At 47.0% G+C, this 17892-nt stretch overlaps 1 protein-coding gene across 2 annotated transcripts in view; it reads right to left on the bottom strand.

The window, feature by feature from the left end:
- TOP2B (DNA topoisomerase II beta) overlaps positions 1-17892 on the bottom strand; it is a 485217-nt gene that overhangs the window by 231113 nt on the left and 236212 nt on the right. For both annotated transcript variants that reach the window (XM_069212028.1, XM_069212029.1), the window contains exons 17-20: positions 10892-10984; positions 10691-10805; positions 8696-8817; positions 7665-7813 (exon numbers count right to left, since the gene is read on the bottom strand). In XM_069212028.1, the coding sequence (XP_069068129.1) occupies positions 7665-7813; positions 8696-8817; positions 10691-10805; positions 10892-10984 (479 nt within the window). The remainder of the gene's footprint in view (positions 1-7664; positions 7814-8695; positions 8818-10690; positions 10806-10891; positions 10985-17892) is intronic.

The raw sequence follows: 17892 nt of genomic DNA, 5'->3' as shown, positions 1-17892 counted from the left end.
TTACCAGGTAAGTAAGACGCTTACAGGGTTCAGTTCTTGGTCCAAGGTAGCCCACCGTTGGGGGTTCAGAGCAACCCCAAAGTCACCACACCAGCAGCTCAGGGCCGGTCAGGTGCAGAGTTCAAAGTGGTGCCCAAAACACATAGGCTAGAATGGAGAGAAGGGGGTGCCCCGGTTCCGGTCTGCTTGCAGGTAAGTACCCGCGTCGTCGGAGGGCAGACCAGGGGGGTTTTGTAGGGCACCGGGGGGGACACAAGTCCACACAGAAATTTCACCCTCAGCGGCGCGGGGGCGGCCGGGTGCAGTGTAGAAACAAGCGTCGGGTTCGCAATGTTAGTCTATGAGAGATCTCGGGATCTCTTCAGCGCTGCAGGCAGGCAAGGGGGGAATTCCTCGGGGAAACCTCCACTTGGGCAAGGGAGAGGGACTCCTGGGGGTCACTTCTCCAGTGAAAGTCCGGTCCTTCAGGTCCTGGGGGCTGCGGGTGCAGGGTCTCTCCCAGGCGTCGGGACTTTAGGTTCAAAGAGTCGCGGTCAGGGGAAGCCTCGGGATTCCCTCTGCAGGCGGCGCTGTGGGGGCTCAGGGGGGACAGGTTTTGGTACTCACAGTATCAGAGTAGTCCTGGGGTCCCTCCTGAGGCGTCGGATCTCCACCAGTCGAGTCGGGGTCGCCGGGTGCAGTGTTGCAAGTCTCACGCTTCTTGCGGGGAGCTTGCAGGGTTCTTTAAAGCTGCTGGAAACAAAGTTGCAGCTTTTCTTGGAGCAGGTCCGCTGTCCTCAGGAGTTTCTTGTCTTTTCGAAGCAGGGGCAGTCCTCAGAGGGTGTCGAGGTCGCTGGTCCCTTCGGAAGGCGTCGCTGGAGCAGGATCTTTGGAAGGCAGGAGACAGGCCGGTGAGTTTCTGGAGCCAAGGCAGTTGTCGTCTTCTGGTCTTCCGCTGCAGGGGTTTTCAGCTGGGCAGTCCTTCTTCTTGTTGCCGGAATCTAATTTTCTAGGGTTCAGGGTAGCCCTTAAATACTAAATTTAAGGGCGTGTTTAGGTCTGGGGGTTAGTAGCCAATGGCTACTAGCCCTGAGGGTGGGTACACCCTCTTTGTGCCTCCTCCCAAGGGGAGGGGGTCACAATCCTAACCCTATTGGGGGGATCCTCCATCTGCAAGATGGAGGATTTCTAAAAGTTAGAGTCACTTCAGCTCAGGACACCTTAGGGGCTGTCCTGACTGGCCAGTGACTCCTCCTTGTTTTTCTCATTATTTTCTCCGGCCTTGCCGCCAAAAGTGGGGCCTGGCCGGAGGGGGCGGGCAACTCCACTAGCTGGAGTGTCCTGCTGGGTTGGCACAAAGGAGGTGAGCCTTTGAGGCTCACCGCCAGGTGTGACAATTCCTGCCTGGGGGAGGTGTTAGCATCTCCACCCAGTGCAGGCTTTGTTACTGGCCTCAGAGTGACAAAGGCACTCTCCCCATGGGGCCAGCAACATGTCTCGGTTTGTGGCAGGCTGCTAAAACTAGTCAGCCTACACAGATAGTCGGTTAAGTTTCAGGGGGCACCTCTAAGGTGCCCTCTGTGGTGTATTTTACAATAAAATGTACACTGGCATCAGTGTGCATTTATTGTGCTGAGAAGTTTGATACCAAACTTCCCAGTTTTCAGTGTAGCCATTATGGTGCTGTGGAGTTCGTGTAAAACAGACTCCCAGACCATATACTCTTATGGCTACCCTGCACTTACAATGTCTAAGGTTTTGCTTAGACACTGTAGGGGCACAGTGCTCATGCACTGGTACCCTCACCTATGGTATAGTGCACCCTGCCTTAGGGCTGTAAGGCCTGCTAGAGGGGTGTCTTACCTATACTGCATAGGCAGTGAGAGGCTGGCATGGCACCCTGAGGGGAGTGCCATGTCGACTTACTCATTTTGTTCTCACCAGCACACACAGGCTTGTAAGCAGTGTGTCTGTGCTGAGTGAGGGGTCTCTAGGGTGGCATAATACATGCTACAGCCCTTAGAGACCTTCCCTGGCATCAGGGCCCTTGGTACCAGAGGTACCAGTTACAAGGGACTTATCTGAATGCCAGGGTGTGCCAATTGTGGAAACAATGGTACATTTTAGGTGAAAGAACACTGGTGCTGGGGCCTGGTTAGCAGGGTCCTAGCACACTTCTCAGTCAAGTCAGCATCAGTATCAGGCAAAAAGTGGGGGGTAACTGCAACAGGGAGCCATTTCTTTACACTTATTTTGAAAATGTTGTTTTTCCAGACTAAGTTGTGGTTCACCCCCAACCATAATGTTCAGTTTAGAAAAGGAACTGGTAAAGTGGTCCAGTGGGTGCTCTTGAGTGCCCTTACCACCAGAAAATCTTGACCATAATAGGCTGGTTTTAAAAGACAGTCAACAACATTTTGTTAAGGGAGACCTTATAGCCAGAGCGGACAGACAATGTACTTGCCCAATGGAAAGAGAAAAAATAATGTGCAAATCAACTGGTCCCTAAAAATATTTGGGCAATGTATTGACAGCTGTTGAAATAGGACATTATGAAATAGAAGCACCATTGGCTTTGTTTGGGTGAGACCTTTTTTGTGGCTTTATACAAAATCACAACAAAGACATACACTATATTTGAAATGGTAAACTTCACAGCTGTGGCGGTAGTCCACTGTGTTGACCACTGCTGAACTCAGAGCAACAAATCAGAAGTACATACATGGCAAAGTATGTTTGTGACACTATTATTTTCTACTTCACACAAACACTTAATGTTCACTACAATATTAGCATTACGTCCACTAGCCGTCGACCCACAGAAGCTTCAAAGGACGATAATAGCGATATAGCTAATGTAATACAAATTCTACAGGAAATGTTATGAAATATCTTGTGTCGTACATCAGCTTCAAAGCAATTTATCTAATTTTCTTTGTGCATCATAATTGACTTATCTGCCTCTCAATAAAGTCCTAATTTTGCTTGTTGACATAGCTCTGAGTGGACATCAAATTTCCTTTGTGATATTTACTGTGTTATGCTATATTTGCATTTCTAGCCTAATAGAGTAAATGCTAAGGGGATTGATTTGATTATGCAACTGGAGCAGAGAGTACTGGTTGCCAGTGGACACAGTTAGTAAACATTAGCACCCACACAGAGGTATTGCCCTTGCATTTTGCGGCCCCTCTGATCTAACATTCCAAAGAAGATTTCTTGCTGTAAAATTAGAAAGCAAGTCAGTCTATGGAAGATACAATCCTACATAACTACGGGATATTACTCATGTGGGTATATTCAATTTACCACACACTCATATTGAAATAACCACAAGAGGGCATGCCAGCTAAAGAAATGTAAAGATGCCTAAGAACACTATGAGGACATCCTGACCGAGCACAAGTGCCACCAACATAACATGTACTCTATACAACCATAGATTCCTCACCTCTGGAGTATTCCCCCAGCACCAGACTACATCCCGAGTGTTTCAGCAATGCTCCAATGGCACTCCTGCATGCCGATTCTTGTCTTTAACCTGGTCTTTCTTGTCTTTTACCTTTCTGAGCTTCCTAGACACAGCAAAACAAGTGTGGATGTGTAGTAAAGTGCCCCACTTTTTTCCTGACATTTGATGCAATTTTGACTAAAAGTGCACTGGGTTCCTGCTAACCAGGTTCCCAGTGCCAGATCTCTTTCCCTAAAACTGGGCATTTGTTTCCCTAGTGGCAATACCTTTGCACCCTCTGTAAGTCCCTCGTAAATGGTACACCTGGCACCTAGGGCATGGGCACCGAAGAGTGTCCCAAAGGGTTGTAGCATGTATTTTGCCACCCTCAGAGAAACCTCACCTAGCACATGCAGACTGCCACTGCAGGTTGCGTGTCTTGGTGCAGCTAAAAGTACAAACATGACATGTACCCCAACTCTGAATGTAACATAAGTTACCCCTACAGCCGGCCTTACAGCCCTAAGGCAGGGTGCACTACCTTATTTATGAGGACAAGTCTGCACAAGCGGATATGCCCCAGCTATGTCTGTCGATTCTTAGACCTAGTGAGTTAACAGGGAAGCCATTCAAATACATGTGCTGGACACTGGTCACTACAAGTTCCCCAGCTAAAAGGTGGCTTCACTGAAAATATGGATGTTTGGTATCAAGCATCTTGTATTAATAAACCCTCACGGATGCCAATGATGGATTTAATACATGCACCCAGAGGGCACATTAGAGGTGCCCCCTGAAAACATACCAACTATCAGTGTTCGCACTGACTAGTTTTATTCAGCTGGCTAAGACCAGACAATTTTGGGACGCCTCCAGACACCTCGGCACCGGTCGCCTGTGGAGAAGAGGACCCAAGGTATCATAACGTCTAAGAGCATCTCAAGACTGGAACCCATTTTTTTTTTCTCTTGACTGAACCCCCAACCCCCACTCCCACCAGTCTTAACAGGCAGCATCTTTGTGACCTGACCAATATCTACTGAGTAACACTAGGCACCCAACGCTGTACTACACGTCTGCACTCAGCTGCCCCAGTGCCACAGAAGGGGGAGGTGGGAGGGCAGTGAGCAATCTGCAGTTGGACAGAATATTGCAAAACAAGAATTACCAAAGGGAACTAGCTTGTTCTTCTGATGGATACTTCTAAGTGTATCCATCCTACTTCTAAGTGCAGATTCTTAACCGACAGAATAGATACCAAAGCAGTACCTCCAAAAAGTGGAGGGCCTGTGGAGTGGACACAACAAAAAAAAAAAGCCCTGCAGATCTGACAGGTGAAGTGTCCTTCATGCAAGACATGGGGGAGGGGGGTGGGGGTTCTTGGATTCCCCATGGTGGAGGTAGACAGGCTAGCACAGGGAGCAGAGAGAGGGCACCAGCTGTCAAGCAGGTTTCCCCTGGGGTATGTAACCCAGAGATAGTCCTACCCCGGGGGTGCCCTAGGGAGGTCTGTACACTTGGAGGGGTCTCACCCTCTTGGGAGTGGTCATAATGGTGTATCTGGGATAGCCATATGCCACACTCCACAGGAAGTGGGCACTAGGTGGGAGGGAACCTGGCAGCCCATTGGTTACCAACCACATTCTGACCTGAGGGCACTTTGCAAGCAAGGGGCATCCCTGGCAAAAGTTGTGTTGATTTCTTCTTCAATTGTTTTGATGCTGTTTAAACACTTAACACTTGTGCCCCTCTGTAAGCCTTGCTGCTCAGTACCACTGCTACTCCAGATTGACTTGAGGGTTAGATAGACTAAACCTATGGGTCCTAAAAGGGTTGGTAAGTGTATTACACAACGAGGTTGCAGTACCAGGCCATAGAATACACCCCATTTCCTCACACTAAGCTTGGCTGCTGCATCACTGGTTGGGAAGGTTGCCATTTCCTATAAGCTAACCCCCTGGGGTAGGCCCTAAATTTGCAGAACTGATAGGGGAATTGTTTGGCAGGAGTGTGGTCCTACTATCTTTAAACAATTCCAGCAGCCCTCTTTCCAAAGAGTTAAAAATCATGAAAGGGAATGTCCATCAGCGATGCCTTCACATCACCGGAAAATCCAGTCAATCTCATACATGCATGTCTGCAGAGCCCGGCGCTGGTACCATCTGCTTTGCCAATGCATCTCATGGTGTTTTGCCTGCATGGATAACATATTTCAATGCATCCTGCCCATCAAGGATTGCCTGAGCCAAGAAGGCCCGAAGGGTTTCCAGGACGGCAATAACATCTTGCTGGAAACGTTTCATAATGCATGGGTATAGCAGCCCAGCAGACAGTATTTATGGACTGCAGTGCTAAAATGGAGGAAGAAAATATTCACTTGCCAAAGGCATTGATTCAATTGGATTCTCGATCTAGGGGATTGGTAGGAAATGAGTTAGGATTAATCTTACTGGTTGAAGACTGTAGAATGAAGACTATTCGGAGTAGTGTGCTTGGTGACTATATCAGATCATCGTGAGTAGGCCTGCGTTATCTGGCTACTTGCTGACTTCCGGGCAGACAAGAACCTGACTGTGTGGACATCAAGAAAGTCATGAGTGCATCACTGAAAGAGAGCACAGGCTCTAATGTCATTGTCCTAGGCTGGAGAATCTCAGTCAGAACATTTCTCTTGGTGTCAGTGGAGGGTATTTGCAAATCTAGTAACTAAGTTGCTCTCAGAACCCCGCTGTTTAGGAGGCACTCTTCTCTGTTGGTTGCCCATGTGGTGATTAAAGTTCTGTTTAACAGGGGTGACAAGCCTACTGGGATTTTAAGTCAACATGTAAGGTGTCTTCAGTATAATGTGGGGAAGCAAGCAAGCCACCTCAGTATCCCAAGGTGGCCCCTGTTCTGGCACAGAATCAGAATCAAGAGCTGAAAAGAGAATGAAGCCGCTGCTTATAGTTGCTCAACAGTAGAAGCACCAGGTTGGAGTAAGTTATAACAACTCGCTATGCATTTGTGTTCTCATAGCATGGCATCAATTTAGCTCTGTTCAACATAGGTGTCAGCACCAGGTCGTTTACTTATGCCTGCTGAGTTGGTACTGGCGTGGATCTTGGGCTTGGTGTGGAAGTTTGTACCAGAGTTGGTATATGCCCGGTATTGGGGCCTACAGGGACAGGCCATTGTAGGGAGGGCAAACCAGCGGTAAACCAAGTGCAGACCCTTGAAGTTCTGCATGGCCCAAATATGCGACATAAGGAGCTGGAACCACACTACAGATTTACAGCATGACCTCCTTGAAGACCATGATTTGATGGGGTCGACAACAGATTAGGAAACTCGGGGTGGCTGGACCAGCTGAGGTATTTGTTCCATAGCCAGTGTTCTCGAAGGAGTGCAGCGTAAATGTGGACACTCTCAAGCCTTCCCTCAGGAACATCATTGGATTTGAGACACAAAAAGCTTGTTAGTTTTTGCATTTTGACTTTGAATGATCAGAAGGTTTACCATGGAAAGTGGAGTAGTCGCAGGAACTGCCTTGTGACTGGGAATCAGCCAGCATTTTGGAGCTGTAAGTGTATGTAGACCGCTACAACTTATGCTCTGCGATGTATAGCTTCGTCTCCCGGTCTCAAGTCATTTTTGGGTCTATTAAGGCACCCAGGTCACACAACTTCATGATCAGAGCCTAGGCACTAAAGGTATACTTTGTGAGGGTTATGCAGGTCCTTGACTGACATCTGCTGCCTGGAGTCTAAGAATGGCTGGAGTCCTGATGCCTTGGGGACATAATTCCTAAACACACTGAAATGTTTTTGGAGTGGCCAGAACACCGAAAAAGCTGGCAACTGAGATCCATCTTGTTGTAGGAAGGGGCGGAAAGAAAACAACTGACAGCGTGCTCGTGGTGCTTATATGCTGCTTTGCTAGGTCACTTCCCTGGTGGTATGTTATCAGTGCCAGGATGAACACCACCACCTGCTGGTGCATGGGAGCATTGCTAAATTAAATGTATGGATTCAGTTTGGCACCTGAGGGATATTCTGAATGTGAGGAATCTGTGGTTAGAAGTCCATATCAAAAGTAAACACAAACAAAGCAGTCAATCAACTGGAATGGACTGCGTTCCTGACAATATGTCATTAATGTTATCATATTTTCATTGAAACAGGTATCAGTTTCATGTAATGTAAGAATCAGGAAAACAGCAACCATAAAAAAATAATAAAACAATCCTCAGACTCACCTTAACATTGTGAAAATGTAACGAGGGCTGGCAGCATCTTTGCCTCCATGAAGCCTTGTTCCAAACTGACCAATTGGCTGAAGCAGGTTGGCGTTGTTGCTACCTACGAAGCTCTGTGCTAAATTGACAATCGTCATCATCAAAGCTTGCTAGAAAATGAGACAATGCTGTAGTTAGAAAAACAGTGGTAATGCGGCTCAACCCAGACATACGGAGAATAGCGGACATAATTCAGCTTGCAAGTAATATTACAATAAAAGGAATTATTCCTCATGTCTGATTTCTAGTTAGAGTACCTTCATTTTGAACACCTCTGCCCACTCCCAACAGTAGCATGCCATCCCCACACCACAAGATGGATTCATGGGAATTTACTAACACAACCCAAAGTACATTCCTCATTTGCTGAGGAGGAAGTGGGTTATCCCTGCTCCTTTCACCATAAAGTATAAACTTCAGAGTATGCTTCAAAATACTCAAACTATCAAGATAACATCAAATTTCTTCCCAAGATCTCCACTAACAGAGAGCAAACTAGGCTCACTCAATCAGACTGGGAATCATTGTTAGTGTACATCTTTTAAAAGTAATGTTCATATCATTCATATTGCTCTCCTTATACTAGAATGTTAAGAAAATGGTGCTTGTGAATTCTAGAAGGGAGGATGTCTACATCTTGAATCCAAATTTGTCTAGATTGCATATCATTGCAAGGAGGTTGAAAATGTTGGCATCTATTTCTTTCAGGAAATTAAAATTCAAGAGGCTATCATTTGATCTGAAAAAAATGTTCATCAAAATACATGTCAATGCAAAATACGAGGAGGAGGATTCAGTATAAGATTTAAGGCTCATTACAAAAGTATTATATAGATGCATGTTTTTAAACTAGCTCAAGGAAAAGAAAGATAGTAACCAAATTTTGAAAGTTACAGATGGCAAAAGGAAAAAATGAGAAAGCAGGGCAACGTAGGAAGACAACCAGTAGGCACACTAGTGGTGTTCTCAACAAACATTGAGGCGCTACTCACCTCACCGTGGTGATAAGCTGACATTTCAGCAACCGACCCAGCTAACTGTGCAACCTTCACTTCTCGCTTGTCATTCCTCTTGAAACAGGTAAACAACACTTTCCTTTGTCCTGGTTTGAAACCTATTCAGGGGAATGGTGTGTCAAATACACTTGCAGTCCTAGTATTTACATGTTTTAAGTAAGCATATACAGAGTTTTTCCCCCATCACTTTAGCCCAACTACATTACCACCCATTATATGTTACGGTTCATTCCTCAACACTAAAGCTGCGATTCTCATCAACTCCAAAAATGAAAAACAAGCAGTTATAATGGAAGGCATTTGAGCAAGAAAGGGATGGTGGGTGAAGCAAGCTTAGCAACACAAAGCTCCTTCAGTACTAACAATTCTGAGAAGTTACTAAAGCAGACGTTATTGAAGTATGACTGAGCACACTTTCTGCAACTGTTCTCCATTTTTTCTACAACTAAGTAAATACATTTGGGTCCAGACATGATCCAAACAGGTTAATTAGTAACAGAATGAAAGATATGTGGCAACTTTACTAGATCACTGAACATATACAGTTTTCATTTATGCATTAGAATACAAATAATCTCTGCATGTAGTGGAGTGATGTTTGAATGGTGTATCTCTGACCTGCATATGAAAGAGTGACAATTGTATTTTTCAAGTGGCTGTATCAGAATGCCGTCACTCCACCAGACACTAGTAAGATTCCTTTCTTCCCCTCTATCACTTCAGCAGTGCGTGAGGTAGTAAGCCCAGAGATGATCATAATATCTTGCATTCTTTCAGCACCTCCAGCAATGTGAAAAAATATTTCACAACCCAAGATCGTGTTTGATTTTATTTTAATCTTAAGACCCTGAAATCCAAAATGACAGTATATTGAAGTAACCTTGTTTTCTTGTTAAAAAACTACAATTATACCTTTTCTTTCATTTAGAAATCCGAATTTGATGTTTGCATCTAGATCTACTGAAGTAAAAGGATACGATCTTTCACACATGTGGGAAGATATGTGGGAGATATGCTTTAATATGCCTGGAAGATCTCCAAGCCATCCTTTCTAAAGGAACATCAAACTCAAACCTCATACTCGCTAGAGAGAGGCTACTCTAGTCTGGTAGCACACATGATGATCACTTACTGTTAAAGAAATTATCTATTCACCCAACGTGGATAGAATAACATTTGTGGTAGTGCTTTCTGCTGAATTGGCTATAGCGTAACTAACGGTTTTAGAAGCACAAGACCACATTCTTTTCATATTTACTTTAGACTCACATCACAAGGATGGTCTATTTCTTATCCCAGTCCTAGCAGACTCAACACAGTCTGATGAGCAGGAATAAACACATACTACTGCATATTGCCCTTGGTCTTCAAATTGGCAGCCCCCCCCGGTACGATTACTACAGGGTATAAATAATCATCTTGGCTAAAACATGCACAACCACCGTAGCATGGCTACCCCACCGTTCTGATTTGTCAAACTGATTTACATACTCCATCCCACTTTTCTGATTTACATACTCCATCCCACTACTCCATCTAGACCTTTCTGCGTACTTCCCAACTCTGTTCTCCCCATGAACAGCAGCACTACTCAGACTGTGGGGCAATGACAGGATTAGACAACTCCCACTAAGATTGGAGCCCCTGTCTGTGACTATGCTATTCCAACTATGGCTTGGAATGCCCATTATCCGCTTTCAATTATTTCGGTCAGGGGCAACATACCACTGTATAGGTATGGGTATCTTTAACCCATCACGTGTGGCATTCCAAAGCAGTCAGGTTTAATAAAACTGATCTGAAATTATAGGATATAAACAGTAACAGTGTATTTATTTTTACTACAGGATCACCGCTTACTATCCGAGCAGTTTAAACATTTGAATAACTACCATTGAACAGTAGCAGAACATGAGCAAGAAGAAAATGAGGGAGATGTCCGACACAGTCAAGGCTTTGAAAAGTTCTCACCATCAACAAGGGAAGGAATGGATCGCTCATTGTCTGAGTTGGAGAACAGAATTAGTTCTTTGTTGATGAAATCATTGTAGGTTAAGTGCTTCGTTGCAGTGCCATACAGGAATTGCTGAAAGAACAAATGAAAGACTATTAAAATTCATGTTAGGTCAGCACTCAAGCCATCCCGTCAAACCTTGGAAGTTCAATTCTCACCTCCGGTAAACCATGCAACCGGCGCTGCCGCCTGTCCTCCATGAAGTTTGTTAGCCATTCTTTTCTATCATCAACTTTCTTTTTGCTGAAAGCCTGCAAGATATCAATATTATAAGCTTAGTGTTGGCATCAGAATCATCATGCATCCAACAGCAACGTAGGTCCTTCACACAAAAGCAACATCTAAAACAAAATAGTAACTAGAACTCTCAATAGCAAGATACTGCTGTCAATATTTCTGCAGTATTAGAGGATTAATCCAACTAGAACAGTAAGACTTAAATGGCCCAAAAGATGGTTTGTTTGTACGCACAAGGTGTGTGTAAGGAAATGCCTCCTTGGCATGGTTGCCCCCTGACTTTTTGCCTTTGCTGATGCTATGTTTACAATTGAAAGTGTGCTGAGGCCTGCTAACCAGGCCCCAGCACCAGTGTTCTTTCCCTAACCTGTACTTTTGAATCCACAATTGGCAGACCCTGGCATCCAGATAAATCCCTTGTAACTGGTACTTCTAGTACCAAGGGCCCTGATGCCAAGGAAGGTCCCTAAGGGCAGCAGCATGTCTTATGCCACCCTGGAGACCTCTCACTCAGCACAGACACACTGCTTGCCAGCTTGCGTGTGCTAGTGAGAACAAAACGAGTAAGTCGACATGGCACTCCCCTCAGGGTGCCATGCCAGCCTCTCACTGCCTATGCAAGTATAGGTCAGTCACCCCTCTAGCAGGCCTTACAGCCCTAAGGCAGGGTGCACTATACCATAGGTGAGGGTACCAGTGCATGAGCATGGTACCCCTACAGTGTCTAAACAAAACCTTAGACATTGTAAGTGCAGGGTAGCCATAAGAGTAGATGGTCTGGGAGTTTGTCAAACACGAACTCCACAGCACCATAATGGCTACACTGAAAACTGGGAAGTTTGGTATCAAACTTCTCAGCACAATAAATGCACACTGATGCCAGTGTACATTTTATTGCAAAATACACCCCAGAGGGCACCTTAGAGGTGCCCCCTGAAACTTAACCGACTGTCTGTGTAGGCTGACTAGTTCCAGCAGCCTGCCACACTAGAGACATGTTGCTGGCCCCATGGGGAGAGTGCCTTTGTCACTCTGAGGCCAGTAACAAAGCCTGCACTGGGTGGAGATGCTAACACCTCCCCCAGGCAGGAGCTGTGACACCTGGCGGTGAGCCTCAAAGGCTCACCCCTTTGTCAGAGCCCAGCAGGGCACTCCAGCTTAGTGGAGTTGCCCGCCCCCCACTTTTGGCGGCAAGGCTGGAGGGAACAAAGAAAGCAACAAGGAGGAGTCACTGGCCAGTCAGGACAGCCCCTAAGGTGTCCTGAACTGAAGTGACTCTAACTTTTAGAAATCCTCCATCTTGCAGATGGAGGATTCCCCCAATAGGGTTAGGATTGTGACCCCCCTCCCCTTGGGAGGAGGCACAAAGAGGGTGTACCCACCCTCAGGGCTAGTAGCCATTGGCTACTAACCCCCCAGACCTAAACACGCCCTTAAATTTAGTATTTAAGGGCTACCCTGAACCCTAGAAAATTAGATTCCTGCAACAACAAGAAGAAGGACTGCCCAGCTGAAAACCCCTGCAGAGGAAGACCAGAAGACAACAACTGCCTTGGCTCCAGAAACTCACCGGCCTGTCTCCTGCCTTCCAAAGAACTCTGCTCCAGCGACGCCTTCCAAAGGGACCAGCGACCTCTGAATCCTCTGAGGACTGCCCTGCTTCGACAACGACAAGAAACTCCTGAGGACAGCGGACCTGCTCCAAAAAGACTGCAACTTTGTTTCAAGAAGCAGCTTTAAAGAACCCTGCAACTCCCCGCAAGAAGCGTGAGACTTGCAACACTGCACCCGGCGACCCCGACTCGGCTGGTGGAGAACTGTAGGAAGTTGGCTCTGTATGTGCTTGTAAAGAAATGGCTCCCTGTTGCAGTTACCCCCCACTTTTTGCCTGATACTGATGCTGACTTGACTGAGAAGAGTGCTGGGACCCTGCTAACCAGGCCCCAGCACCAGTGTTCCTTCACCTAAAATGTACCATTGTATCCACAATTGGCACACCCTGGCATTCAGATAAGTCCCTTGTAACTGGTACTTCTAGTACCAAGGGCCCTGATGCCAAGGAAGGTCTCTAGGGGCTGCAGCATGTCTTATGCCACCCTAGAGACCCCTCACTCAGCACAGACACACTGCTTACAAGCCTGTGTGTGCTAGTGAGAACAAAATGAGTAAGTCGACATGGCACTCCCCTCAGGGTGCCATGCCAGCCTCTCACTGCCTATGCAGTATAGGTAAGACACCCCTCTAGCAGGCCTTACAGCCCTAAGGCAGGGTGCACTATACCATAGGTGAGGGTACCCGTGCATGAGCACTGTGCCCCTACAGTGTCTAAACAAAACCTTAGACATTGTAAGTGCAGGGTAGCCATAAGAGTATATGGTCTGGGAGTCTGTTTTACACGAACTCCACAGCACCATAATGGCTACACTGAAAACTGGGAAGTTTGGTATCAAACTTCTCAGCACAATAAATGCACACTGATGCCAGTGTACATTTTATTGCAAAACACACCCCAGAGGGCACCTTAGAGGTGCCCCCTGAAACTTAACCGACTGTCTGTGTAGGCTGACTAGTTCCAGCAGCCTGCCACACCAGAGACATGTTGCTGGCCCCATGGGGAGAGTGCCTTTGTCACTCTGAGGCCAGTAACAAAGCCTGCACTGGGTGGAGATGCTAACACCTCCCCCAGGCAGGAGCTGTAACACCTGGCGGTGAGCCTCAAAGGCTCACCCCTTTGTCACAGCCCAGCAGGGCACTCCAGCTTAGTGGAGTTGCCCGCCCCCTCCGGCCACGGCCCCCACTTTTGGCGGCAAGGCTGGAGGGAACAAAGAAAGCAACAAGGAGGAGTCACTGGCCTCACTGGCCAGTCAGGACAGCCCCTAAGGTGTCCTGAGCTGAGGTGACTCTGACTTTTAGAAATCCTCCATCTTGCAGATGGAGGATTCCCCCAATAGGGTTAGGATTGTGACCCCCTCCCCTTGGGAGGAGGCACAAAGAGGGTGTACCCACCCTCAGGGCTAGTAGCCATTGGCTACTAACCCCCCAGACCTAAACACGCCCTTAAATTTAGTATTTAAGGGCTACCCTGAACCCTAGAAGATTAGATTCCTGCAACTACAAGAAGAAGGACTGCCTAGCTGAAAACCCCTGCAGAGGAAGACCAGAAGACGACAACTGCCTTGGCTCCAGAAACTCACCGGCCTGTCTCCTGCCTTCCAAAGATCCTGCTCCAGCGACGCCTTCCAAAGGGACCAGCGACCTCGACATCCTCTGAGGACTGCCCCTGCTTCGAAAAGACAAGAAACTCCCGAGGACAGCGGACCTGCTCCAAGAAAAGCTGCAACTTTGTTTCCAGCAGCTTTAAAGAACCCTGCAAGCTCCCCGCAAGAAGCGTGAGACTTGCAACACTGCACCCGGCGACCCCGACTCGGCTGGTGGCGATCCAACACCTCAGGAGGGACCCCAGGACTACTCTGATACTGTGAGTACCAAAACCTGTCCCCCCTGAGCCCCCACAGCGCCGCCTGCAGAGGGAATCCCGAGGCTTCCCCTGACCGCGACTCTTTTGAATCCAAAGTCCCGACACCTGGGAGAGACCCTGCACCCGCAGCCCCCAGGACCTGAAGGACCGGACTTTCACTGGAGGAGTGACCCCCAGGAGTCCCTCTCCCTTGCCCAAGTGGAGGTTTCCCCGAGGAACCCCCCCCTTGCCTGCCTGCAGCGCTGAAGAGATCCCTAGATCTCTCATTGACTTCCATTACAAACCCGACGCTTGTTTCTACACTGCACCCGGCCGCCCCCGCGCTGCTGAGGGTGAAATTTCTGTGTGGACTTGTGTCCCCCCCGGTGCCCTACAAAACCCCCCTGGTCTGCCCTCCGAAGACGCGGGTACTTACCTGCAAGCAGACCGGAACCGGGGCACCCCCTTCTCTCCATTCTAGCCTATGTGTTTTGGGCACCACTTTGAACTCTGCACCTGACCGGCCCTGAGCTGCTGGTGTGGTGACTTTGGGGTTGCTCTGAACCCCCAACGGTGGGCTACCTTGGACCAAGAACTGAACCCTGTAAGTGTCTTACTTACCTGGAAAAACTAATCAAAACTTACCTCCCCTAGGAACTGTGAAAATTGCACTAAGTGTCCACTTTTAAAACAGCTATTTGTGAATAACTTGAAAAGTATACATGCAATTTTGATGATTTGAAGTTCCTAAAGTACTTACCTGCAATACCTTTCGAATGAGCTATTACATGTAGAATTTGAACCTGTGGTTCTTAAAATAAACTAAGAAAAGATATTTTTCTATACAAAAACCTATTGGCTGGATTTGTCTCTGAGTGTGTGTACCTCATTTATTGTCTATGTGTATGTACAACAAATGCTTAACACTACTCCTTGGATAAGCCTACTGCTCGACCACACTACCACAAAATAGAGCATTAGTATTATCTATTTTTACCACTATTTTACCTCTAAGGGGAACCCTTGGACTCTGTGCATGCTATTCCTTACTTTGAAATAGCACATACAGAGCCAACTTCCTACATTGGTGGATCAGCGGTGGGGTACAAGACTTTGCATTTGCTGGACTACTCAGCCAATACCTGATCACACGACAAATTCCAAAATTGTCATTAGAAATTGATTTTTGCAATTTGAAAAGTTTTCTAAATTCTTAAAAGACCTGCTAGGGCCTTGTGTTAGATCCTGTTTAGCATTTCTTTTAGAGTTTAAAAGTTTGTAAAAGTTTGAATTAGATTCTAGAACCAGTTGTAGATTCTTAAAAAGTATTCCAACTTTTAGAAGCAAAATGTCTAGCACAGATGTGACTGTGGTGGAACTCGACACCACACCTTACCTCCATCTTAAGATGAGGGAGCTAAGGTCACTCTGTAAAATAAAGAAAATAACAATGGGCCCCAAACCTACCAAAATACAGCTCCAGGAGCTTTTGGCAGAGTTTGAAAAGGCCAACCCCTCTGAGGGTGGCAACTCAGAGGAAGAGGATAGTGACTTGGAGGAAAATTCCCCCCTACCAGTCCTATCTAGGGAGAACAGGGTCCCTCAAACCCTGACTCCAAAAATAATAGTCAGAGATGCTGGTTCCCTCACAGGAGAGACCAACACCTCTGAAATCACTGAGGATAGCCCCAGTGAAGAGGACATCCAGTTAGCCAGGATGGCCAAAAGATTGGCTTTGGAAAAGCAGCTCCTAGCCATAGAAAGGGAAAGAAAAGAGATGGGCCTAGGTCCCATCGATGGTGGCAGCAACTTAAATAGGGTCAGAGATTCTCCTGACATCCTAAAAATCCCCAAAGGGATTGTAACAAAATATGAAGATGGTGATGACATCACCAAATGGTTCACAGCTTTTGAGAGGGCTTGTGTAACCAGAAAAGTAAACAGATCTCACTGGGGTGCTCTCCTTTGGGAAATGTTCACTGGAAAGTGTAGGGATAGACTCCTCACACTCTCTGGAAAAGATGCAGAATCTTATGACCTCATGAAGGGTACCCTGATTGAGGGCTTTGGATTCTCCACTGAGGAGTATAGAATTAGATTCAGGGGGGCTCAAAAATCCTCGAGCCAGACCTGGGTTGATTTTGTAGACTACTCAGTAAAAACACTAGATGGTTGGTTAACTGGAAATGAAGTGTGTGACTATGTTGGGCTTTATAATTTGTTTATGAAAGAACACATTTTAAGTAACTGCTTCAATGAAAAGTTGCATCAGTATCTGGTAGACCTAGGTCCAATTTCTCCCCAAGAATTGGGAAAGAAGGCAGACCACTGGGTCAAGACTAGGGTAACCAAAACTTCCACTGGGGGTGACCAAAAGAAAGGGGTTACAAAAACTCCCCAGGAGAAAGTGGGTGACACTAGAAACCAAGAAAAAGAGTCCTCTGTAGGCCCCCAAAAACCAGAACAGGTGGGTGGGCCCCAAGACACAACCCAAAACAAAGGTGGGTACCAGGGTAAGAACTGGGATGCCACTAAGGCATGGTGCCACAACTGTAAACAGTCTGGGCACCACACCAAGGACACTTCTTGTCCCAAAAACAAACCCCAGAACAAGATTCCAGGGGTAACCAGTGTAGCCATGGGAGATGACTCCTCAGATGAGGAGGTCTTCATAGCCTTCAACTGGAAACAGGGCCCAACAGGTGAGTTGGAGATTCCAGAGGGAAGTAGACACTTCCACCACCTACTGGTGAATGGGATCCCAACCACTGCCCTGAGAGACACTTGTGCCAGTCACACTATTGTGCATGACAGGCTGGTGCTCTCAAACCAGTACATCCCAGGTGAGACTGCCAGGGTAAGAGTTAGCCTAGACAGGGTCACTAAGAGGCCTGTGGCTTTAGTACCCATAGAAGTGGGTGGCACTCTTAGCTGGAGAAGGGTAGTAGTCAGTACAGACCTCCCCCTTGATTGTCTCCTTGGAAATGACTACCCAGAGGTTAGTCAGAGCCCAAGAGAGGAACTGGTCCAGTGCCAGTCCTCTCCCAAGGATTCTGGAAGTCCTGCCTCTGCAGTAAATGCAAGCAGGCCCCAGAAGAAGAAGAAAAGAAAACAGAGTAGGAAGGGTGGACAACCTTTAGCCAAGGTTACAGCAAGCCAAGGAGATTCTGCTCCAGTAGGGGAGAACTCCAAAAATGGCCCTGATAAAGTCCAACCTGACCCACAAGAAGTCCTGGCTAGTCAGGCAACTGTTAAACCTGAGTGGGTGGCTCCTCAGCTAACAGAAGAAAGAGTGGAAGAAGGGTGTTTACTACAAGATGTGGTAACCCCCCACTCTAATACAGCAGACAGGCAACCTGAACCCAAAGAGGCCTGTAACTTAGCCCCTTCCCCTTTAGGTGAAGAGCTAAAGGTGTGGTTCTGGGCACTGACAGCTGTCAGTGGCCTCTGCTGGGTGTTAGCCTT

The sequence above is a fragment of the Pleurodeles waltl genome, chromosome 10 (assembly GCF_031143425.1).
Source record: "Pleurodeles waltl isolate 20211129_DDA chromosome 10, aPleWal1.hap1.20221129, whole genome shotgun sequence".
Lineage (NCBI taxonomy): Eukaryota > Metazoa > Chordata > Amphibia > Caudata > Salamandridae > Pleurodeles > Pleurodeles waltl.
The sequence above is the reverse complement of the archived record's forward strand: the minus strand, read 5'-3'. Positions and strand labels throughout refer to the sequence as shown.